The sequence below is a fragment of the Mus musculus genome, chromosome 8, assembly GCF_000001635.26.
Source record: "Mus musculus strain C57BL/6J chromosome 8, GRCm38.p6 C57BL/6J".
Taxonomy (NCBI): domain Eukaryota; kingdom Metazoa; phylum Chordata; class Mammalia; order Rodentia; family Muridae; genus Mus; species Mus musculus.
The window spans coordinates 63,242,527-63,268,372 of record NC_000074.6 but is presented as its reverse complement, the minus strand read 5'-3'; the positions used below and the strand labels follow the sequence as shown (position 1 = coordinate 63,268,372).

The 25,846-nt window shown below is 35.3% G+C and overlaps 1 protein-coding gene across 6 annotated transcripts in view; it reads right to left on the bottom strand.

Moving 5' to 3' along the window:
• Positions 1-25,846, bottom strand: part of Spock3 (sparc/osteonectin, cwcv and kazal-like domains proteoglycan 3) — a 406,102-nt gene that overhangs the window by 88,729 nt on the left and 291,527 nt on the right. For all 6 annotated transcript variants that reach the window (XM_006509517.3, XM_006509516.2, NM_001252620.1 and 3 more), the window contains one exon: positions 23,160-23,274. In XM_006509517.3, the coding sequence (XP_006509580.1) occupies positions 23,160-23,274 (115 nt within the window). The remainder of the gene's footprint in view (positions 1-23,159; positions 23,275-25,846) is intronic.

Here is a 25,846-nt window from a genome sequence, read left to right as displayed (position 1 = left end):
GATGTATTTAGTCACCATGGTGCTGTCTTGTGGGTTTTCTACATCAGAAGAAAAGGCCTAAACCCCTCTCTTCTCATACAACACTGTTTTCAGTAGTTTCATTGAAGGGCGTTTTACAAAGTATTAATTAATACCTAGACCATAAAGGAAAAACAACAAAGACATTTAAAAAATACAAAAAGCAAAAGCAGGAATATTTAAGTGGCTGCTTATTTCCCAATGCCTATACCCCTGCAGAATTTCCTTGACATTTTCTATTTTGAGATCATAATGTAATTATAATATTTCTCCCCTCCCTTTCCTCCCTTCAATAAACCTCCCCCTGCTCTACTTCAGATATACGTCCTCTGTTTGTTTATTAACTGCATGAATATACATCCAACTTTGTATCCTGTCTTTCTTTCTCTCTGTCTCACTCTGTCTCTCTGTTCCTGTCTCTCTGTTTCTCTCTCTCTCTCTCTCTCTCTCTCTCTCTCTCTCTCTCTCTCTCTCTCTCTCTCTCTCTCTCCCTCTCCCTCCCTCTCTCTCTCCCCCTCCCCCCTCTCACATCCAGTTTTTAATGTCTAAAGCTCATAGCTCTCAGCCTACCATGGAATGTGGAGACTTACCGGTGTCATGTAATTAAAAAAAACATACTTTGGAGAATAATTTTAGGAAGTTAGCTAGGAAAATATTTCTTGTAAAACATCCAGTTTATTTCTATTCTATGTCTTTAATTATTGAAAAGAATGAAGGCAGTATAAGGACTGAGAAATCTAGCCTTAAGTCCCCATTTGTCTGCAAGAAACATCACTTTTCCTTTCTGTCAGACAATATCTTAAATAATTTGTTAGTTATCTATCATGTCTTTTCAGATTTAATGAGCTATACTTTTGTTGGTTTTAGACACTGTTTACTCTATGTATATTTTCTCTATTCATCACCAGGGAGGTTTCTTGATACAATATAAATATTTGTACAAGGAATTGTGTTAGCATTTTAAAAATCTTAGCAGCCTTCATTAGTTGTTAACTCCACAAATTTTTAAAGACAGATATTTTCCATATTATCTTTAACACTGTCGTTTTCTCTCAAATTGTGTGCATCTAAAGAAACAGAAAAGAAAAACAAAACAATACATAGTGTGATGACCCACCATAGCCCAAATACATAACCTACCTGATTTCCAAAACACTTTGTAATTTTTTTCTTTCAGATTTCCTCTTCGAATTTAGAATTCATCTTTTCAATATTTAAGTGGAATAATATCACAAAATACAAAATCACATTTTTTCTTTGCTAAAATGTTATCATTAGCAGTAGTTTGTCCTTTTTCTTCTGCTTTTGTCAGAACATTGTAGTGTGCTACAAAATTTGATTGAACATTCCTTTCCTTTTGGTTACAACAAAAGTAACAGCTACGATTAGCTTACATTGAAACACCCAGGGAGTATTGTTTCATTTCTAGAACACACTCAAACCTTATTATTTCTATGTAATAGGATGCATTCCTCCCTTCTGTGACCTGAGATTCTGCTCTTCCTCCGTATTTACTTCATGAAGCCTTTTCCTTGTGACATAAAACTATCCTCATAGGGTGGTTGTACTTTTTCCTTATCTGGACACTTAAATTTCTCTACATCTGCCCAAATAGGACAAGGATCTTTGGTCAAACATAACACCTCTGCCTACAAACTACTCTCTCCCTTAACCAACATTTCATGCAGTCTTCTTTGAGTCCTTTCTTCCTAATCATAAACTTTGCATGATTGCCTTTTGTAGACTAGTTCAGCAAGAATAGTCTAGAAATGGTTTATGGAAAACTACCTGAATCTGAGCACTACTGTGTCACAGGTATTTGTTAATTTTCAGCCCCAAATTGATCTACTTGTTTGGGTCCATTGGTATTATTGGATTTCCTAGTTTCTTTAAGTCCAAGTATTTTATATCACAGAGAGAGAGAGAGAGAGAGAGAGAGAGAGAGAGAGAGAGAGAGAGAGAGAGAGAGAGAGAGAGAAGAGAAAGGAGGGGAGAGGGAGGGGAGGGGAGGGGAGAAGGAGGGGAGGGGAGGGGAGAAGGAGGGGAGAGGAGGGGAGGGGAGGGGAGGGGAGGGGAGGGGAGGGGAAAAGGATGGGAGAAGAAGGGGAGAAGGAGGGGAAGGGAGGGGAGGGGAGGGGAGAGGAGGGGAGGAGAGGGGAGGGGAGAGGAGGGGAGGAGAGAAGGAGGGGAAGGGAGGGGAGAGGAGGGGAAGGGAGGGGAGGGGAAGGGAAGGGAAGGGAAGGGAAGGGAAGGGAAGGGAAGAGAGAAGAGAAGAGAAGAGAAGAGAAGAGAAGAGAAGAGAAGAGAAGAGAAGAGAAGAGAAGAGAAGAGAAGAGAAGAGAAGAGAAGAGAAGAGAAGAGAAAAGATTCAGAATTAATCAGTTTTTGGTTTCCCAAAGCCCTAGCAAGTTAGCCTCCTTTCCACACTTCAGTTTTATTCTTTTTTATCTCCAGGCAAAATCTTCTGATATATAATTATGCTTGCTTAGGGGTACAGATTATAAAATATGCTATATCATCTTTCAAAGTCATAATTTTATTGTGTTTCAAGTTATTCTTTAAAAGGAAAGAAACAAACCTATCACTTATTAGTCTGAAATTTTCCTTTTTAATTACATAACAACATAGACATGCTAGAAATGCAGATGTAACCAGAGAATTCCACCTGGTTCTCTGTCTGTCTATCTTAAGATTAGTCACTAGCTCTGCTTCTCCCTTAACTATTAACACAATGTTCAAGTGTTGAGATACTATACCCGTAGGATCAAACAAGAAGAGAAAACCATGTATAGATGTGAGCAAGAGAAAAAGTTTCACAAATATGAACATATACCTCTTCCACCGTCTCTGTAATTAATTCTTTAATGTTTGAGTTTGTTTTTATCATTCCTGTTATATGGCCTTCCTTAGTTTTTGTCATTTCTTAGTATGAAACATGTTCATAAACACTACAGCATTCATTTGTAGTATTAACAATCCTCCCCTTTGGGCCAAGCAGAATACTAAAATGGCCCCATCCTTCCCAGCATAAACTACTAACTCAGTATGGGCAAGACTAGTGGCCATGCTGACATGTCTACCCCATGACTGCATTGTATTATATAAAGGATAGTGAGATTACCCAGATACAATCACACTCATCTCCAGGGGGCTTGGTTTATTGCATGAGAAATTTTTATTGTTGGAAGGAATCTGAGTGTACCTTATGAAGACTGGTATAGAATTAAGAGGAAAAGGGGAAGCATAAGTTCTTATTAGCAGAAGAATGATGTCCCTGTAAGTTTTTCTGTTTCAAAATTTGGGGCAGGCTAGATCGTTTAATAGATAAAGGTATTTGGCTCACAGGCCAGAAAATCTGAATTCTATTCCTTGAAGACATGTAAAGGTAGAAGGAGTGAATCTGCTCTCCAAACCTGTCCTTGTGTCTTCCAGGCATGCAGTATAGCATTTACTGTCCACAGATGATGGAAGGAGTGAACTGGGTGGAGGACAGCATGGGGAGGTTAGCAGAGTGCACGCAGGGTGGGGAAGAGCAGGAGAAAGAGAATAGAGACCTGCTGCTGAGGCAGGGTGGCAATCTCTAGGACATGCCAGAGATCTGAATGGGGAGAGGCACCAGAGGTTTCAAGTGGGTGATTCTAGCAGTGGGAGATATGGATCCTGATGTGGCCACTTCCTGTAGTCAGGCAGGACTCCCCCTGGAAGCATAAGGACAGCAAAGACTTCTACCCAAAATGTGTCCTGCCTACAATATGTGCAAGGACAAAGATCAGAGACTGGGAGAATAGCCAGCTAATGACCAATGACTGTCGCAAATTGAGACCCGTCCTGTTGGGCAAGAACAAATCCCGACACTGTTAAGGATACTCTGTTATGCTTGCAAAAAGGAACCTAGCATAACTGTTCTCAGAGAGGCTCCAGTCAGTAGCCAATACAAAGAGATGCAGAGACTCATACCCAAACATTAGGTGTAGCTCTGGGAATCTTACAGAAGTGTTGGGGAAAAAGATAGAGGGACTCAAAAAGACAGGGACTCCACAGGAAGATCAAAAAAATTCAACTCACCTGGACTTTTGGGGGGAATCACAGAGACTAAATCACCAGCCAAAGAACGAACACAGACTGTTCTGTGAACATAGGCCCCCTGCATATTATGTAGCAGATGTGCAGCTTGGTCTTCATGTGGATTCCCCAACAACTGGAGAAGGGCTGTTTTAATATTATACTAAAGGAGGGGCAGGCAGAAATACTATTCATTACTCTATGGCAATCCTCATTGCTGATTACCCGTTAGCCATCCATGCTGTCTTGAGAAAGCAGTATAAGTCTGGATGTAATTAACCCACAATTTAGGAAGAGAGTTACAGATTTCATTTCGAATATGAATCACATTTACTGTTTTTTTTTGTTTTATTTTTGTTTTTATTAGAACCATGAAATCTAAATTTTCAGTATGATTTTAATGATTAAAACCAGTCATTCTTCTGTAGCAAGCAGCTGAGCTTAAGGAAGACTGATTAGGCAGACATCTTATAATTTCAAAGCAGATAAGTAGAACAATAGTACACAGTGTTCACGTTTTGGGCAACTCATGTGTCATCAATACAGTGGTTATACAGACTAGTGGGGGGAGCCTTTTCTTGTCTGAATTTTGTGAACATGTGACAAAATGATTAAAATCATGTCTGAATGTTATCTGGATTATAATCTAGAATCAAATCATGATCCAGCTTCCTAAAACTCACACAATATAGTTTTTTTCAATAAATTCCGACTTGGGGATAGTGCTGTTCAAACAGAAAATGAAGCAGTTTCAGTGCTCTAGCAGATACATTGAGGCTAATTGACTTCAGGAGCTCTCCTTTTCATTACTAGTAACTTGAAATGTGTGTACAACACTCAACCACACACACACAGACACACACATGCACACAACTTTTACTAATTATATGCGCTTTTATTTAGGCCAAAAATACTAATATAGTTTTAATTAAAATTTACATTGGCTTGTTTGGGTATATCTATATAAGGGCATGTGAATATAAGTGCATTGCCCAGGGAGTCCAGAGGCATCTGACCTGTCTAGACCTGAGATTATACATGCTTGTGAGATTCCCAGTATGAGTGCTGAAAATCCAACAGAAGTCCTCTGCAAGAGCAGTACACACCCTTAATTGCTGAGCCTTTTCTCCAGCCCTAGTAATTGAAAAGTCTACTTGAATGCAGTAACTCCATTTAAGTTAATTCTTCAGTCAGGCACACCATGGATGGATCTGTTTTGACTAGAGTACGAGTCAGGGAACTTGAATTTCATATTTGAGAGTGAGGGGCATGCTAAACTATTGGAATTCCATTTATGCTGTCATGCTTTGCAAAACCCCGAATCACTTGGCTGTCAGGTATGCTGAATTCTTTTCTGTTACAGAGTGATGCTTTGAAATTCCCTGAGACATAAAGTAAAACATAGAGAAATGGTCAATAAAAGGCCTTTGCTTTCCCATTTGAGCTGCTTGGGGGAGCTGCCACAATCCTTGAGTGCCTCAGGCTGAACACTATCTGAAACAAGCACTTGACATTAAACATGGGCAGATGAACAGAACGAACCTGGCATCTAATCTCTCCTGTTTGCACTAATCGAGTGTGGCTAGGATGCCGTGCCCTGCTGAAATGCTTACACAGCAGCTGCTTGTGCCAGGGAGCATAGTTGGGATTTGTGAAGTCAGCATACTTGCTAGGGAAGAAAACATGCACATAGTGTCATTTCCCCTCGGTGATACTGCCTGCCATTAGTGTTATTTCTGGCCAAGTTGAGAAGCTTATGTATTGGGCTTTCATATGAATCGCATTGCTATCATTTATTAGTAGAGGCTTTCCAACAGGAGAAGTAAAATACATTACCAGTACAACAATATTTAAAAAAATAGTCAGGGTTAAACTATTCATTGATACACTGGCTAGTTGTTTGGCTCATGGGACTCAATAAGACACAGGAGAAGCTTCTAATTTACATTTTTTGAAGTTCATGTGAGTATAAACATAGAATTTTCAAATATGACTAAATTTAACCCAATCCATTTCCAGAAAAGTTTATAATTTAATTGCAAGCTTTCTTTACAAATTAAGGCAGAAGCATACAGAAAATTATGGCCATAGGCATGGTTTATCTTGCATATTCTTCGGTAAGCTTTTCATTAGTTCATATATTTACATATTCATATATTATTGATATTATGTATTTCTATCAATATGTATATTAAAAATGGAGATATTCATTCATTCAGTTGTTAAAATTTAAAATACTTAAACCTAAACTCATTTGATGCCACATGATTATTTTAGGCTCTCTGTATTCTTTGTATACTACTTTAGGGACAACTAGCATTATGTACAACTAATATTCTATAAACAACTGCCCAGAGAAATCTTTATGAAATAGCAGAACACACACATAAACACACATACACACACACACAAACACACACAAACACACACACACATACACACACGTGCAGAACATTATTTTTAAATGTTAATCAGATTGATTTACTATTTTTCTTCTAGTTGTGTTAGAATATGTATATCATAAAATGCCAAAAAGATGGCCATCACGCTGAACACTAATTTAAAAAACTGAAAAAAGTCAGAGAAAAATAAATTTCTAGCTTAACTACATGTTAGACATACAATTGAGCATTATTTTACTATTTTTATAATGTTAAATTACCAGGTGTCTTTTATTTCTAAAGTTAACATCTTGACCACTAAACTACAGCTTTCCTTTCTTCCACATTTCCTAAACATTTACCATCATACTTACTAGTCTTGTGAATTCTTCTGATTTAGCACAGGTAAAAGGAGCTACAGGACACCAACTTTTTATTTTTATTCCTGGCTATGTCAATCAACATACTTCATCCATGTTGAAGCATGAATCTGAATTATTTTTCTTATTCAAATGAATAGTTTTACCTTATATTAAGACATTCCTAATATATCTAACAAGATATCTCTTAATATCTATTAGAATTATTTTTATTCTAGGCTGTTGCGAATACTACTACTACTACTGCTATAAGCATGAACATATTAATATTTTGATGATCAATTCTGTGCTATGCATGTGAAACCATGGAATCATATAGATATTTGTGCTATTTTAAGAAGTATCACATTCATTTACATCCTATCTACATTCTGTAATAATTTTGTTTTTTCATATTCATGCTATACCTGCTATCTTTTCCTGTTGGTAGCCATGGGGATGTTAGTAATTAGTCATATTTTAATATTAATTATTATATTCAAAAGATATTAAAAGTTTCAATACCAAAATTCATTCCAGATTTGTTACAAGTATATCTTTTTCATCAAACCAGAAAATCTGTATAGCTAACATAGTAACATTTTCATTCTCTTAAAGTTTTGCAAAATTTTTTTAGGTAGTACAAAGTCTTTCATAATAAATTAAGCTATTTTTTACATGCATTAGAAAATATCTTTCTTCAAATAAGTGCTTCTTTCCATGTTTAATACACACACAGAAACACACAGAAAGAGATAAACAGAGAGACAGAAAAATAGAGACTGAGAGTTAGGGACAGAGTCAGAGACAGAGAGACACATAATCAGAGAGACAGAGACAGGTAGACAGAGACAGACATAGATGAAATTTTTTCTTGACTCTCTTATTAGGTTTACTATTTCCTAGTATCTATCTCAATACTAGACCTAGTGTGTGCTAGAAAAATCATCAGAATCATTTGCAAAAGGCTTATAAAGTACATACTCATTCCATGTCCTGATGCCTTGAATTATAGGTTTAAGAAAATACCTGGGAATTCCAATTGACAACAATTTTCAGGTGTGGTGTGTGTCTCTTTGCCTAGTGCTCAACATTTTAAACTGAGGGTTGTGATCCACATGGCGGTTACATAACTTAATTTAGGTCATGAAAAAATCTGGAAACATTAAAGGGTTCTGAACATGTAGCAGCCAGAAATTAATCCAAATTCAGATGTGCAGGGAATTTGAAGTGTTCCCATTGTAAGCATCAGTGCTGTGTCCTAGGATAATAGTGCAGTGTCTGATCAAACTATATACTGTGTGCAATCTCCATTGTGTATGCAGTCACACCATGCAAGCACTCTGTGTTGTGTATGCAGTCATACCGTGCCAAGCTTAGAACACCTTGACTCAGGGTTTCAAGACCATTGTATGTTATAAATTGTAATCTTTAGAGTCTACCACACAAAATATTTCCTCCTTTAGAAACATAATGTTTTAATCATAAAAACAAAGATATTTAATATTTTACTATAATAATTCCTTACCATGTAACTGTCAAAGTAGTGTAGATTTTAATTTTATTTTGTTATATTTGATATAAAATTATTGTTTAGTCTTGTTGACTTGAGTTGCAAGAAAAACACAGTGAATTTTGACTTATGATAAAAAGAATTTCTAATAATTCCTTCCTTTTTCAATTTTTTTTTACTTAAATAACATTCAATTATATCCCTTTCTCACCTAACTTCATCCTACATTTCCAAAATTTTTACCCTGCACATACTCAAATTCATGGAACCACCTGTTCTTTGATCAATGATATATATATCAACCTCTGTTAAGTGTGGTTTGCATGCTCATGTTCTATATATGACTGCTATTAGACAATAAATCAAGGAACCCATCCCTTGGGAAGACTAAGTTTCCATGTCTCAGTAATTACTGCTTATAGCTCTTTATTTAAAATAACCTTGAAAATACCTTTCAAATTATGTACTACATAATTTGACAAAGGCTATATTCAGCATTCACATTCAAACAATCAATATATTAATCAACTCACAAAAATATTGAAAATGCTCTATATCCTACAGTACCAAATTTTCATCAGTGTGGAATTTTTACATAATATTAAAAAAAAACTTTCATCTCATTAGAATGAAAAATAAGATTTTCTTGAACAGATGGTAATACTATAGTTAGCAAGTAGTTGTCCTAAAGTCATTTTATGACATATCAAAAGTTAATGCTTTATTTGCATACTTATTTTATCTACTTATTTATCTGGGATTGTAATGGTCCCTCAGACCTTAGTACATTTGGCACCATGATGGAAGTTCCATTCAGGCCTTTAGAACTCAGCACAGTGGCAGCAACTCCTGCCAAAATAAGAATAGTCTATAGTTCTGGCAAAGTTCCTAAATGTCCTAACCTTGTCCTCTAGATTCTGTATCTGACTAATTGTTCTTGCTAACTGAAATATGTCAACAGGATGTGTTTGTGAAATAAAAACTAGGGCATGGTTGACTGGCTCCTGGGGAAGAGCATGCCCCTGGAGCTAAGACTACACCAGTGAAGAGAAGGGGTTTAGGACTGCCCAGTACTACAACTGCCCAACTAATGGCCTGGTAAGCAGCCAGAAGCCAGGGAAATGCCATTGTACTCTTTGGGGTTGTGAAAATCAAGCCCTCCTGGGAGCAGACTGATTGTTTTATAGTCCTCAAAAGGAAAAATCATTGCCTAACTATGGTCACATTTAATGCCATCCAAACTGGCAGGAAGCTAAAGATCATTACTGGAAAACAAGTAGAAACTAGGGAATCAGATAGTACCTAGTTGGTTACTATTTGGGCAGCAACTTTACGTTGCAAAAGAAACCAGTGCCTAGAGTCATTGGGCCCATTGGCTCTAGCCATGTTGGTACCACCCAAAGTATTAGTCTCCCAAATGTTCAAACTCCAATTGTCCGAGGAACATATTTAATATCATCAAAAAAATAAGGTTCAGGAGGGAAGAGAAGCCATTTCCTCTGGGTTCAGTATTTTGTAAATATTTCCTTAACTATTCTCAAGCAGAAATATTTCAGTACTGCAGGCTATTCTTGGACTACAACGCCTGTAGTATGTTGGAATTGGAGCTAATCAAACAATAACGTCCACGAAACCTAACAGCTGTTAATGGGACCAACCTATGCTCACCCTATGAGATCTCTAATGGAAAAATACCTGCTTAATATCAAGATACCTGCTATTGAAGAGGTCAGCTCAGGAACTTTGGAAAATTACACAAGGCACCTCTCCTCCTGGAAGTGGAATATAATAGGCACCCCTATCCTCCAGAAGGGAGGGGCTAGTTGCATTACTCAGACCATAGGGAGGAGGGACCAACCATCAGCCACCTGTGGGTAGGGGAGGCCCAGGCAACCATTGGCCACCTACCTAATTCCCTAAAGACCAATCAGTTTAAAAGTTACAGTGTTCTGCCTATTACATTGTGCCTAGTGCCTACTGCCTTAAGAACTGTTCAAAGGCTCGCTAAACGGGCTGCATGTAGTCGCCCTCTCTCACCATGTGTAAGGCGACCCCAACATGTTGGAACAATAAATTCCTCTTGCTTTTTGCATTGATTCTCGGCTCTGTGTCAGGGAGTCCCCTGAAAGCTAAGGCTCGCCAGAGTCTTACCCTATCATGTCCCCTTAGGCAGATTCCTGTTACCATATATACAGCAGCTTAATTCTAGGAATAGCTGTGTAGTGTATTTCCAGGGCCCAGAGACAGTCAGGTTGCTATCAGTAAATACTTAATCAAGTATACATCTTCTGAATATTTTGCAGTAAAGAAGAATCTATTCTTTTGTGTCCTTATACATATTACGGGTGTCCATCTATTATGGAGAAGAGGGTGAGGTATGCTGAGTCCTGCATGACCTAGAAGGGAAGGTGTGACATGATTTCCTACCCCTAAAATAGAGCCAGCAGGGCTTGGGTCTCCATGAGAGTGTTGAGAGTTGTTAGATGTGAGGCTTGCTTGTTGGGAAGTGAGGCAGTGGCTGTGTTCTTAGCAAAACTGGTAAATGCTGCAACTTTTAGGACAGCTCTTAAGGCTATGGGAAAGAACTCTGAAAACATGAGTTCAAAAATATATAATTTCTCATCTATGAAATAATATAAGGATGAATATATGAGGGGCTTCACAGACCTACAAGGACAAAGGCAGTTAAACTATAAGCCAGCTTGTCAGAAAGATATAAAGGCAGGCAGATTCCTGAATTTAAGGTTAGCCAGGGACAGAACCAGTTTGGGTTTAGGCATGGTAGGAATAATAATCTCATACAAAGACAAGAAGATCACTGAATTCATTTGCACCCTTAAAACAGCAACAACAACAAAAAGCTGTGCTTGTTGTTTCATTCTAAGAATCAAGGTGTTGTTATCAAAAATGCTGATTCATGGGATGATCAAAAGGCAAGCTGGAGTAAATGACTTAATTTATATGTAAATAAAAGACCAGCTAGCCCATCCTGACTTCTGAAATGACATGGAAATTAGTCTGAACCTTCATGTGCTACTATTTTTTTGGTTGGTTGGTTGTTTTTTGTTTGTTTGTTTTTCTTCATATGTCATTACCCATGTATGTTTTGCCTGATAATTCTTAGATAAGATAAAAAATGTGTGGTTTTATTAAAATTGTATCTGCAAACATTACCAAGCATATAATCATATAATAGCAGTTTTAACACACACACACATGCAATAAAAATGCTTATATTTAATATATACTTAATATAAAGTAAAATATATGTGCTTTTATATATATATATATATATATATATATATATATATATATATATATATATATATAAAACAGATAATTGTTTATTTAGTTAAACTTAAAAGAGTGAATTGAAATTTTAAGAAATAGAAAACAAGACCACTACGTAATTAGAAAAATATAGTAAAGAACCTAAATAAAACACAAAACTTTATGTGCTTCATGACCACTATTGATTTCTTGACATTGTAATTATATTTAAAAATATATTCACATAGTATATATTTATATGTACGTGTGTATATCTGTTTGTCTTTATTTTCCAGGTCATATGTTGGATATCAGGTTGAATAGTAAGTCAACACATACCATACACAGACATGCATACACACACACCAACACACAGAAAGAGAGACAGAGACAGAGGCAGAGACAGAAAAACAGAGAGAGAGGGAAATCCCAGTTGAAAGAAAATTATTAGAATTATTTCCAATGAATATTTGCATGGTTATTCTATTCTGTGGCAGTAATTACTTGCCATCAAGATAAGATTAGTCTAAAATTGTATAGATTCAATTTTTTTTAGTATTTAATTGCAATGATATGAGCTTTGGAAAATATAGACTCAGAATCAAGTGAAATGTTACAAATTGGAAGAATTTACCCATTATAAGTTAGGAAACATTTATCTTAGAATTTATCATTTTAAATATTATGAATGAGTGCTGGAGACTGGAGGCCCCAGGGAGTTTGGTGGTCAGGTTGGGTGGGAGATGGGGGTAAGGACATTCTCGTGGAGACTGGGAGTCAGTGGGTAGGGAAAAGGTATGGGATGTAGAACAGAAAGAGGGTAGACTGGGGTGGGGTAGGGATAAAACCTAGAATGAAAATATAAATGAATAAATGAAAAATAAATAAATAAATAAATTTAAAATAAAAATAAAATATTATTAATGAAAAATTTTAATTAATAACTATATCGTGCTGTTAAGAATAAGGAAATTTAATAAAACTTCAATTCTTGCACATTGTAGCAATGAAGGAGTGGTATTTTTTTTTCATTAAAAAGCATCATGTTTGTGTTAAAGTATGAGTCAAATAAGGAAAGTCTATTGACAATTGGGAAATGATACTGACACTGAGTCTTACTTTGTATGGATACTGCTATTTTATTTAAAATGTTTCCTTTAATAAGTTTTCAAGACCCATTTTCCTTGCTGTCTGAGCCATTCTGGGACAAGCCAAACTATCCTGAGCCTGCCAGACCAGGAGCAGCTCCATTCTCCTGCTGCCTCTCCTCCACCACCATGAGATTCCGGAAGTGTACAGAGATGTAAGAGGCCTGCTCTAACCAGAGGCAGCACTGCCTGCTTATCAGAAGGCCTGTTCTAACTAAGGTCACACAGCTCTACCTGTCACCCAGGAGGCTTGCTCCAGTCGGAGACACCAGGCCAGTTAACACTAGAGAGAACCGGAAGGCAAAAGGCAAGTGAAGAAACCTATGCACTAGAAGTCAATGCAATCTGACATTATCAGAACCCAGTTCTCCTACAGTAGCAATCCCTGGCTACCATAACAATCTGAAGAGCAAGATTCTGACCTAAAACCCCATCTCAAGAGCTGATAGAGGATTTTAAGGAGGGTATAAATAACTCCCTTAAAGAAATACAGGAATGGTTCCAGCTGCATATGTAGCAGAGGATGGCCTAGTCGGACATCAATGGGAGGAGAGGTCCTTTGTCCTATGAAGGCTCTATGCACCAGTGTGGGGAATGCCAGGGCCAGGAAGCAGGAGTGGGTGAGTTGGTGAGCAGAGGGAGTGGGTAGGAGATGGGGGAGGATGGTTTTGTAGGGGAAACCGGGAAAGGGGATAACATTTGAAATATAAATAAAGAAAATATCCAATAGAAAAGCAAAACATACAGGAAAAGACAGATAAATGTTGCCACCTCCCTGTTATGCAATGTATTAATTAAAACTTTGTCATATTGTGAGTATATAAGAAACAAAAAGTATACATAAGGTTCAAGCTCATCTATTGTTTCAAGGGTTCATGGGTAAGGGGCTTGAAATGAATACATGAAGGAAATTTGATGATTATGATCTAGGGAGAGAGAGGCAACTAGGAAGAGAGCTACCATACACCAGATGGCTACTCCTAACAAAGGATTTTAAGTATAGGAAACTGGGCCTCTCCTGTTACCTTCCCCACTCAGGATGTAGCCACACACAAATAGTCATATGCATTCACACCTTCATATACAAATAGTAGATAGTTTTCAATGTTTATGTTGATATTTTTATAAGCAATTTTGTTATAGTTTGTTGACTCTCATGTTATCTTTTCTTTGATACTATATATTCTGGATTAAAATATCAATAATAGATTCCCTTTTCCTGAGCAAATACTGGGAAAATATAAGTATTTCTTGCCCTGAGAAAGAAAGTCAACTTCGTTCATCCTGATTCATTGTTCATCAGGGACTATAAAAAAAATAGCATCTTTCCATGTTATGAATGTGGTAAGCAATGCCTTCAGTTGGAGTAATCTGTTCCATATAGTTCAGCTACTGAAAGCTGAATGATAAAATCAAATGAGTCCATAAGAAAGGGACTTGAAGATAACTGTCACACCATGAAGACATTCAATCAGGTAGTTTAAATGAAGGCAGCCAGATAATCAGGCCATTTCTTTTCTTTTCAGAGAGCCCTCTACTGGAAACACTATGGCCATTTTCAGTGAGATAGACTTCATTTAAAGCAAATCCCATTTTATTGAATTCCTTTTTAAAATTCTAGCTCCAGCACTTCTGTTGACAAAAGAATACATTTCAGTACATATTTGTGCAGTATGTAAAGATTGCCTTTCACAGTAAGTTTCTATTTAAACTTAATAACGCTAAATACTTTCCCTTAGTAATGTGTGTGTATGTGTGGTGGTAGAAGGGACTTTTCCCCTGGAGTATAGGGTAGTCCTTGCCAGCAAAACTGGCTCCTGAACTCAACATCCTCAGAGAATGCTTCTTTTGCTGATGGAACCTTTTTCTTTGCAATAGAAACTCTTACTGCAACTAAAACCTCCAGAGAAGCCCATGCAAAGAACACATCTGCCAACTGCTGAAACATGTCCAGGAATGTGCATGCCATGGGATTCTCATGCATTTCTTCCTTTGTTTTCCATACAATATTCACTTTTTTTTCCATACCTGTGAGATCACTGCTCAACTTTTATAATTCTCAAACAGCATTTTGTTTCATTTATTTCTAGAGATAGTGATACTGTGCTTCTTAGCTAACCTGAATGATGGCTTTTCTTTCAATAGATATTTGGCTCGATCAGATTAGTTTTGTATCTTGGTTCTGTTCATCTGAAACAACGTCAACCCCCAAACTATTTATACATTCAGGAGTCATGTAGCAAGTAGGTTACAATTGGATAAGGTTCCCACATAGGCAGAAAAAGAAGCCAAGAAATGAGCATTGAGATTAAATTTAGGAGTAGCTGGAGGAAGATACTTTCTACCCCAATGCATTTGATACAACTTAATGTCTTTGGATATTTGAAATAACCAAATTAGGACTCTTAAAAAGGGAGAAGATACAACTAAATTTGATGTAGCAGAGGAAGTAGATTAAAAAAAATCATTACAATTTCAGGGGCTCAGACATAAGTGATATAAATCAAAAGAAAAAAGTCAGTCTAGCTATAAATTATATGGGGATATATGTTAGATTTATTATTTTATAGTACAAGAATTTCAAATTGTCACATTCCTCTGATATAATTATTTGATATGGTTAAATCATACTAACTAATAACAAGCCAAAATAGTTAGTTACCCAAATCATCTTGAAGATTGGATAATGCTTAAAAAAAAAAAAAAAAACTGTTTTCCAGCATATAAATCTGGTAACCTTATAGTGAAATAGACTGCTTCTCTTTTAAAATTTACTTGTATTTATTTATAGTTGTGTGTATGTGTGTGTGTGTGTGTGTGTGTGTGTGTGTGTGTGTGTGTGTGTGTGTGTGTGTGCAAGCACCACTTGTGAGTGGGTTCCTATGGGGTCCTGAAAATCGTGGTATCAGATGCCCTGGAAATGAGTCCCCTGTACCTATGAGACATCCAAGATGGTTGCTGGGAGCCAGGTTCATCATCTGAAGAAGTGGCTAATGCTCTTAACATGTAAACATTTTTTCCAGTCCCTAGAATATTTCTTTTAAAAGATCTCTGTCTTCATTTTGATCTTCAATATGGCTTCTTATGTTTGCCCAAAAGCATCAGTAGTACCATTTACTATTAGTAGGCCTCCTGAATTGTATGATTTTTACAATAAGAACTACTTTTCTGCATATTTATGTAGCTAGGTGTTAGACACAAAAAATATTTAATAGTAGCATTATTCAATTTATAAGAAATGCCTGGATCTTGTGCTTTGGATACACAAAACTTTAATGTGGGATTTTATTTTCAGATTATCTAACTAGAGTTCTCAAGTACAAAGCTACATGATGTAGAAAAATTCTGTTTATTACTATAGAAAAAACAAAGAAACAAAGAAACAAAGAGTTGAATGGCCACAGACCAAAACTGCAGGAATTCTGGTCATTTCTCCCTCTTAGTTGACTTTTTCTGGCATTGTGTATAAAGGTAATGTACTTTAACTCTTTCTATGTTAATAGGCATGAAATTTCCTCTACATTATTATACCATCGTTTTTCCATTCCAAAAGATAACTGTAAAATGACCATTGTCTTATTTTTATTATGATCATTCTAAAGTCATAATACTGCGACAAAGACACTAAAGATTTTCTAGGATGTTGAGAGAAGTCTGTCTTATAATGTTTATTAATTAACACTCTACTGTGTACATTGTATTATACTTCACACAAAGCCTGGATATTGTTATCTCATTTCTTTTCTCATTTGAAGTCTTAGTACTTAAAACTTAGTTCTCTATTAGAATATATTCATTACACATAATCCTGAGCTTTACAAAATGTATGACAATCAACAATGCAGTTCTCATTTGGACTTGTCCTATTGAGCTGTTAAGATGAATTGAGAGTGTGTGGGGTTTTATAAATAGATGCCCAGTTATTGGGGAGATAATAGCACGCATATTGCATGAGCCTTGGACTCCAGAACCAGTAAAATGTCAAAGTGATATTTCAAAAACAGGAAGCCATTTCTATGATCTTAACATATATCACCATTCTAATAATGTGGTGCAGTTCCTTTGTCCATAAAAAAAATAAAGCCTCTTAATGTGCAGAGATTTCAGGGATACAACTTTTTTTTCTCTTCACTTATGGAGGAATGGGCTCATCAGTGATGTAGTGGGTGGAGTTAATCAAACTTCTATAAGTCATCTAAAAATTATTATTGCTTCAACAAGATAGACATGCATAAAATAGTTTCTTTGCTCAGTGTTCAGTACACCATCTTGGGTGAACAAACATTTTCTACTGTCCCAGGAGAAGTCACACAATAAAGCATGGGGAAGGAGATCCTTGGTGAAGGCAGTAAAATTTGAATGTGATTCATAAAAAATATGTTAGCAAATTAAATTTTGTTCTTTGAAACAATAACACCTACACTCATTTCAAATTCTTTGTCCTCTGACAGTCTAGATGAAAACAGTATGGAAACCATGAATTATAATGATTGTACAGTAATGTCTCCTATACAGCAATAAAGAAGTCTATAGTCCTTACTTCTTAAGACTCTCAGATAGATGGTAAAATGTCAGAGGAGAGATTGAAATGTTGGCAAAACAGGGAATTGGTTTTTAATCTATAAATGTAGTAGAACTTCTTGCTACAGGACAGTATAAAGGATTTCTGAGTGATATGCTTAAATTCCTTCATTAGTACAGAAGAATTACTTTAATTGTTTATAAAAGATATATTAACATCTCATAAGTATACTTACTGAAAGAGAAATACCATAAATGTGGGGAAAGTTGTATGAATAACAGGTAAAGAAATTACTAATTAATGAAGTACACTAAAATGCTTAAATAATAACCGAAACTGCTTGCTTAAGAGTTTCATCAAAAATTGAATGATATATATATATGTATATATACATATATAATCTATATATCTCTATAGACTATAGCTATATAGAATGTTATATGTAAACACAAACAAAAAGCAAAATGTTTATATATAAGGCATGCTATAAAATAGAATATTGGATGCATAAACTAAGTCATAAAAGTGTTATAGTACTTTTAGAAGTAATGTCAACAGTCTTAAGTAGAAAAAGACTAATTGTTAAGTGAAAATATTTTTGCTCTCTCTTTCTATAGACACACACATATAGAGACACATATGTAAATATGCTATATGTATGTGTGTGTACACATGTGGGGAGGAGACAGGTTGAGAGAGGAGAGAGAGAGAGGAGAGAGAGAGAGAAAAAGAGAGAGAGAGAGAAAGCAAGCAAAACTATTTTCACTCAACATAAAGATTCTCTCTCTCCATATATATATATATATATATATATATATATATAATATGTTCTGTGTATATGGTATAATTGTTTGTGGAATAAAGGAATAAATAACATTATTTAAACTATAGTTTTGTAGAATTAAAACTTCATTTTCATTTCAGTTGTGCATTTCAGAAGAAAAATAAGCTGACTTTATTATCATGTAACTGTGAAATTTTGTATTTTTGCTGTCATTGCTTTTGTGGCTTTTTCACTGCTAAAGCGACACATTCTAGAAATAAAAAATATATATGAATTAAATATTATGCTGGATATCATCTTCAGTAACCTGTGGTAATAATTTAACATTTCTTAAGGCTGATATTTAGATATCCTCAGAGGAAAACTCACAATATTCAAGTGTAGATCAGAAAATATATCTTAGGAAAATCAGGCTCCTCTGGGAAAAAGTAATCTACTTATAAAGTTATTCATCCTTGTATCTACTTATAAGTCAGAAATAGGGCAAAGTTGCTGAAACTGCCAAGCCATACCAGTACAGTTCCACTCCTTCATTAATATAAGACAAATGTAAAACAATGGTTATATTCCATCAACTCCCTATAAATCCTGAATAAGTACTTACCAAAATCAAATTGAATTATCTCTGACTGTATATAGGATAACCATTATCTAACTTCCTATTCTATGAGAGATAATTTTTTAAAGTTTACTTATATGCACTTTTAATGAAATTTATCTTCTGAATAAGTAGATTCATATTCTTAGATAACATTTTTGAGAACCATGTTCTATAAAAATAAATTAAAATGAATAGTAAGAGGAGAAACTGAGTGGGTGTTTCACTAATCATTCAGGGCGTCATGATTTTGCCACTCTGCTAGTGTTTTCAACTCTGATGGGCTCAACTGATGAATTCTTGGTTGGGTGTCGGGGTAGGGGACACTTAATCTTGACAAATCAACAGTAATCATGTTGGGACATTGTTGTCCATTTTACAAGTAAATTGCTGATATTTCACTATGGTAATCTAAAGAAAACTGTGCTAAACACATCAGCATTAGCTACTCTACTCTGAAAGAAGTAACTCTGGGACCATTAGAGTGAACTATAAAGATAAAATCTAAAGGCCAATAGGTTTCTTTTTGTTTCTAATCTCTCATATAATGTTTGTATTTATTTATCTTGGTGTGTGTGTGGCGTCCATATATGTGTGTGTCACATGTATGTTATGCACATGGATGCAAGTAGAGGATATTGTTTCCTCAAACATTCGAGTTCCAGACTATTATGAATTATAAGACTTGGGTGCTGGGACATAAATCTGGTCCTGCGGAAGAGAAGCAAGCACTTTTAACTATTGAGCCATCTCCTCTTTCTTCATTCTTTTTTCTTATACTGCATCAATGCATCATCTTTTGTCAAAAGGCCACTAAATATCATTATATTCTGGTACTTTGAGGTTAAAAACTAAAGACACTTGGATACTTGCTGGGTAATTTATGTTGTACATATGTTTTCCATGACTTTAGGTTTCTCTGCTAAGGTATAAAGTCCATTCCTTATGTGCGTTTGTATGTGTTTCCCGAGGAACTGGAAACTCACTACTAATACTTTGTCCGAGAAGCTAACCAACTAAAGATTAAAGGAAGGCTGTGACTTACAGTGGATAGAGTGTTGGTGAATAAGTAGAAAGAACAAAGACAAAACCAAAGCAAGACAAAAAGAAACTTTCCGCATGTCTCTGCAACTACAGGAGAGAAGAAATCAATATAAAAAGTCAGAACTCCACTCCAGGACCAATGACTACCCAAGATGACAGGGCAAAATAAAACATTGTTCCAATCTCTCATGCTCCCTTAGCACCTGGATATGGCTGCTGCAACAACAGTGCTCAACAATAACTGACACAGTACCAGATGCATACACTCTGAGGCCATAATCCCAAGGGCAGAGGATGAAGCAAGGACACAAGAGGAAACAGAAGTTTCTGAAAATCATAAATACATTCATCACGAGGCACAGATCACACTCCAGTTAAAATGAAAGAGGTCAATGTCCTGAACCTAAAGGATAAAATGAATAACAAAAGGAGACCTTTTGATGTTATGCATATAAGGTTTTCTCTGTTTAGGAACTATTGCAATTAAATATATGCATAAGGAAACATCTTCAATTTATAAGAAAATACTTCTTTATGTTCTTGGCCTGATTCTGTAGGCCTCTTATGGACATAAAATAGATAATTGTATTTTATATGAATGCAAATAATACTTATGAAAATAATATATTTATAGTTCATTTTCACAGTAAGTCTCATATTTTCTCAGGTATAACATGTCATGGTCCTTTATAATCAGTTGAAATGTCTACCTCTTTCAAATATTACATCTAGTGACTGAATGGCATTAAATGATGCTAGAGATATGTATAAATGAAGAGAAATCTGTAAGAAGTATAAAATACCTGTTTTTTATTGAAGTTATTCAATGAAGAATTTGTTTATACACTCTAGCCTAAAATCAGAATCCAGGATAATAAAACTATAAATTATCTATAATTCTTTAAGATGTTTAAATTTAAATGTTTGGAACAATTTATTTATCTCCCAAGTGAATTACATCCAGAAAATAAATGGTGAATTATATTTTCCTCTACTTTATAAAAAAACTATATTATTTGTTTTGATGTAGTTCAAACAAATTTAAAAGGTTGATTCTGCAATTAATAACCTGAAAACTTACTGTGATATCAATTTGACCTCAGAAGGAGGATCAGAAAGATTGAAGAACTATTTTATAGAATATAGTTTCTTTTTCCTTACTTCTATAATGGAGATGACATTAAAAAGAATTTCCGGCACTGCACAGTAGCCCTAAGACATGCTTCTACTATAAATGACAGGTGGAAGATTGGAAATGATACTGAACTGAGTTTTACATTTCCCATGTCTCTTGGCCTTTGGCACTGTGGAGAAATGACATTCAAAATTTTCTGTACTGCTTTTCCACAGTAGTTGGCAAATCTTGTTCTTCCTTTGCCCTGACAATCTGTCAGAGCAGAATTAGTTTAAAATCCTCTTACCTCTCTTTTGATGCACAATTGAACACAAATTATCTTCATCCCCTGATGCTAGGACTTTATGAAAAGTTCTCTTTTGACATGTTAATATAAATACTGCAATAAAAATTTAACTGACTCAAAACAATTAGTTTTTATTAATTAGTGTCTACTTTATAGATATGTTACTTTGTAATTTAATACATATTGCTATTCTATCACAGTATGAGATAACACGATAAATTGATATCATAAAAACATATCTCCTCATTTGAAAATAAGTCTGAAATTGGGAAATATTACTAAACAGAGATCTTGTTTAAGGGTTGTGGTAATTTAGGTGAAAACACTTACCAAGAGGACATTTCAAACGTTATTAATGTTCTATATGTAAAATTGGAGATATTGAATGTGGTTGGGTTAATGTTACGCTTAAAGTGATTATCACTGTTAAAAGTCTTCAATTCAATTGTGGAAGTACATTCACTTGGGCATAGAGTGAGGAAGGCACAGATATCAAAATCTCAGTTGAAAGAAAACTATAATTAGCTTTAGAAGTTGTGGAGATAATTGATACATTCAATGTGCCAAAAGTTATTTAGAGGGTGTTGAAGAAATTGGATGGAAAGATAGAGAAAATGATATAGAAGTAACCAAGCGTAAAGCTAATCTATTCTAGTATAAGACAAAAAAAAAATGTTTAAAGCACAGAGCGACTACTAGAAGGCATCTCAGCCCCTTGGAGAAAGAAGTTCACAATAGTGTCTGAACCCTGGGTTTTCACTGTCCATTTCAAAACTGGTTAATTTTCTTTAGAACCATAATGGTGATTCAGTGTTTTAACATGGTCGATATCATCACATAATTTTTATTTAAAATATTTATTAGAATTGTGACTTTACTGACTGACATGTAAATAAGTGACATCACTGAGTTTTAGAAAATACCATAGCGTGTGCATCATGAGACTGAAGTACTGGTTAGCAGCTATAGTATGTGTTGTATCTTAGATTTTGACTTTCCCTTAAAGATCCGTGGATTGAATACTTAGTATTCCAAGTCTTACACTCCTAAGTGGTGAAACCTTCACATTAAATATCTGAAATCTAATGAAGGAAATTAGGTCTTTGGGGATACATCCTTGAAAATGATTTGGGAATCTGCCTCCTTTTTCTCTGTTTTTTGGCAACACTCTTCCAGTTTTCCCCACAGTTTTACACTAGAATATGAACTCAAAAATTATGGACTAAATCTATCGAGCCATGACTCAAACTATCCTTTGGTATAGCCTTGGCATTTTGTTGTAATACAGAAATCTAGCCCACGATGTTCAAACTACTAAAGTTTATATAAGGGAAAATCATATTTTCTTATCTCTGTAGCCATTATACATAATGTTTCAGGAAAAGATCAGTAATGAACATTTCTCTGCCATAGGGCATCCAGGATAATCCTCATATTATAAGAATTGGACCATTGTAGACTCAGATGTTCACACACACACACACACACACACACACACACACACACACACACACACACGAAAACTGTAGTAAGTAATCTAAGAAAGACAAAGTATATATGGCACTAAATAGCAATGTAATTGAAATGTTTTAGTTATGAAATTGACATACATTCATACACTGCACACTGAGTAAACATCTCACTTATAAAAACACTATTTAAGCTATTTTGTGTGTGGTCAAATTTTTAATTAAGAACCAATTCCTAGGTCTTCAAAATATCAGACTAAATTTACACATTTTGTACCTAATCACTTTTAGAAAGAGGCACCTTAGAGATTTCATACGTGTTGAGCAAGCAATAAGTAAACAGTTCTGTAAGTTTCTCTTTATTTTGGATAGCAAGTAAGAAAGGCATGGAGAAGGTTTCTCTGCATAACTGACACCCAACTGAGAATAAGCTGACAAGAGAGTATTCTTACAATATGCTCCTAGTTATAACAGCAAATTCCTTTCACATTCTATTAATTACTATTTATTACAAATTATTCTGGGAGAGTGGATTGAACATAGAGCTATAAACAAGTTTCTGTCACTTACCTCTTTTAACATTTCTGCCTATGTTCATGGACTTATCGGAGGGACATGGGCAACGTCCTTCACATTTGATAGAGATCTGTTTTCCTAAGACACATGCCTGATATTCTAGTTTGCACTGTGAAAACAAAAAAGGAGCAAAATATTAACTCAAATACATGTAGATTTAGTTATATCAATAGAAGGTCAACGAATGCATAGGCATATTACGTGTACATGTAATTTCTACATGATTTCATTTATATCTACATTTGCTAGGAGACATCCTACACACTCTATATCATTAATTGTTGTATGGTCAGAGCAGTACTGTAGTTACTCAGGGGGTCATATTAGTGATCAGTGACAGAGGGTTGCAACAATCAAGGAATTGTCGGATGATTGCTTTGCTTTGCTTTTCTCTCCTCCTTTCCGCTCTTTTTTTCTCTTCCCCGCTCTTTTTTCTCATTTCTTTTCTTTAAATCTTTCTCTTTCTTTCTTCCTTTTTCTTTTCTTTTCTAGACAGTCCTTCTCTGTGTAGACCTGACAATGTGGAACTGACTTTGTCGACTAGGCTGGGACTGAACTCAGAGATGGGGCTGTTTCTTGTTCCCTAGGTTGTGATTAAAGGCCTGAGTCACTACTGCTGGACAGACCATTTTTATAAATTGATCACTGAAGTTAAAGTTATAAGAGGGCAGAATAATGACATAGAAATCAACAGGATATCTCCCGAGCTGTCTTTTAGATATATTCCTATTTTGTTTCGGGTATTTGAGCATGTATGACTTATCTCTCTTCTTTGATTCTATTTGTGGCACAACTTGATGATGTCTTTAGTCATTAACTTGCATACCCCTGAGTAGTATGTCAAAACAAATTAAGAAAATCATTGAAAAATTTGCATGTATAAGTTGACAAACATAAAATAACTTTATGGTTACTTTTGATTTTCCACAAAGATAACACTTCAAACACACACACAGGGAGATACCAAATGTGCATATTTATATACAAAATTAATATCCATATTTATAATATGATACACAATATACATGCTTACATTTTATACAGGTAGATATATTGTGAATACATGCACAAAGACATATACATAAACACATACCCCTATAAATATATAAAACCATATACACATTTTTAACTGGAGTCTCTAAGTCTCCGACGTGAACAAATGTGAGGTCCTTACAAAACTTAGCTTTGTAACATAAGACTGTGATTCAATAATTGTTTAATCCTCTCTAAAGTCTCCGGTGGGTGCACACATGCTTCTGGCTACTGCTCAACTCTCTGGATTCAAGAACGAAAGGCACACACATGCCGGCTTCATTTTAATAAGCCTTAAGCAGCTCAGTGGCTGCGCACTTCGGAACCTCCCGTGAGTGGGTAGCACACTCTCTCCTCTGATATTCCTGAATTATTTTTTACTAAAATTTATATTTCATCTCTGTTACCCGAGGCCCAGCCGGGGGAGGACTCTTCCCTAATTCTCACAGGGCTGGTTCTAGGTCTTTCTCAGCTTTCATGCTTGCCTCCTATTCCTTTCCTAGCATGGTGATTCTAAAACTCTTCCTCTCTTATGCTCCCTTGCCTAAGAAATCTAATGCCCAGACTCTGTCTCCCTGCTCAGCCACTGCAGCATAAGCCAACTAGTGGCAGAGACCTCAACACCTTAGAGGCAGATATGCCAGTTTCCATGTATAAGTTGGAGAGTCAAATTAACACAAATAGCATTTGAACCAATACACAATAAGACTGCAATAAGACTGCTTTTTAAACCCAGAGATCAATTCAATATATGTATATTAATTCATATATATATATATATATATATAACCATATACACATTTTAAGTGGAGTCTCTAATCTCCGATGTGACACACACACACACACATATATACATATACACATACACATACACATACACATACACATACACATACACATACACATACACATACACATACATATACATATATATGAATGATCATAACAGGCATCTCTTCAGATCATTTCTTTATGACATAGGCTTACACCTATTAGGAAAACAGCAACAGTACACTTGCAATTCTATCATCCAAGTTCCAAAGTAGAGTCAATGTACAAAAACTATTGAGAATTAAATGTCTCCAAATATCAGTCCCTAAACATTTCATGTAATGTTATTTTCCAAAATGTTGGAAACCCCCATATAAAATAAACAGGACAACAGCACTTGCCTCCAGAATTTCAAAATTCTTTTCTTTTACCCAAGCCATGAGTTATTATAAGCAAAGGCATTTTCCCCCATGGTAGTTAATGAAAACAACTGGAACTGAAAGAATACTATTAAAATATTACAACACAAGTGATTTTATACTTTAGTTTAGTTTAGTTTTGTTTTGTTTTGTTTTGACTTGTCTTGATTTTCTCTGACAACAGACACACTATAAAATGTTAATCCTGTGTGTCCTAAAATCCTTCTTAAGATAGTGTTTTAGAGCTACATATTTGACAGGATAAAGATTTCTAATCTAATTCCATCTTTTAAGAGTCTATGGTTACCTTCCTACAAAGAAGAACTGTGTATGATAATTCTGATTTAACATGATTTCTTTAGAAGTTGCTCCCATAATTTACACAGAGAAAATTATATTAAAATTAAATGGAGCAGACATTCTGGCTCCAATGAGAAATGCACCAGCAAATAATTTAAT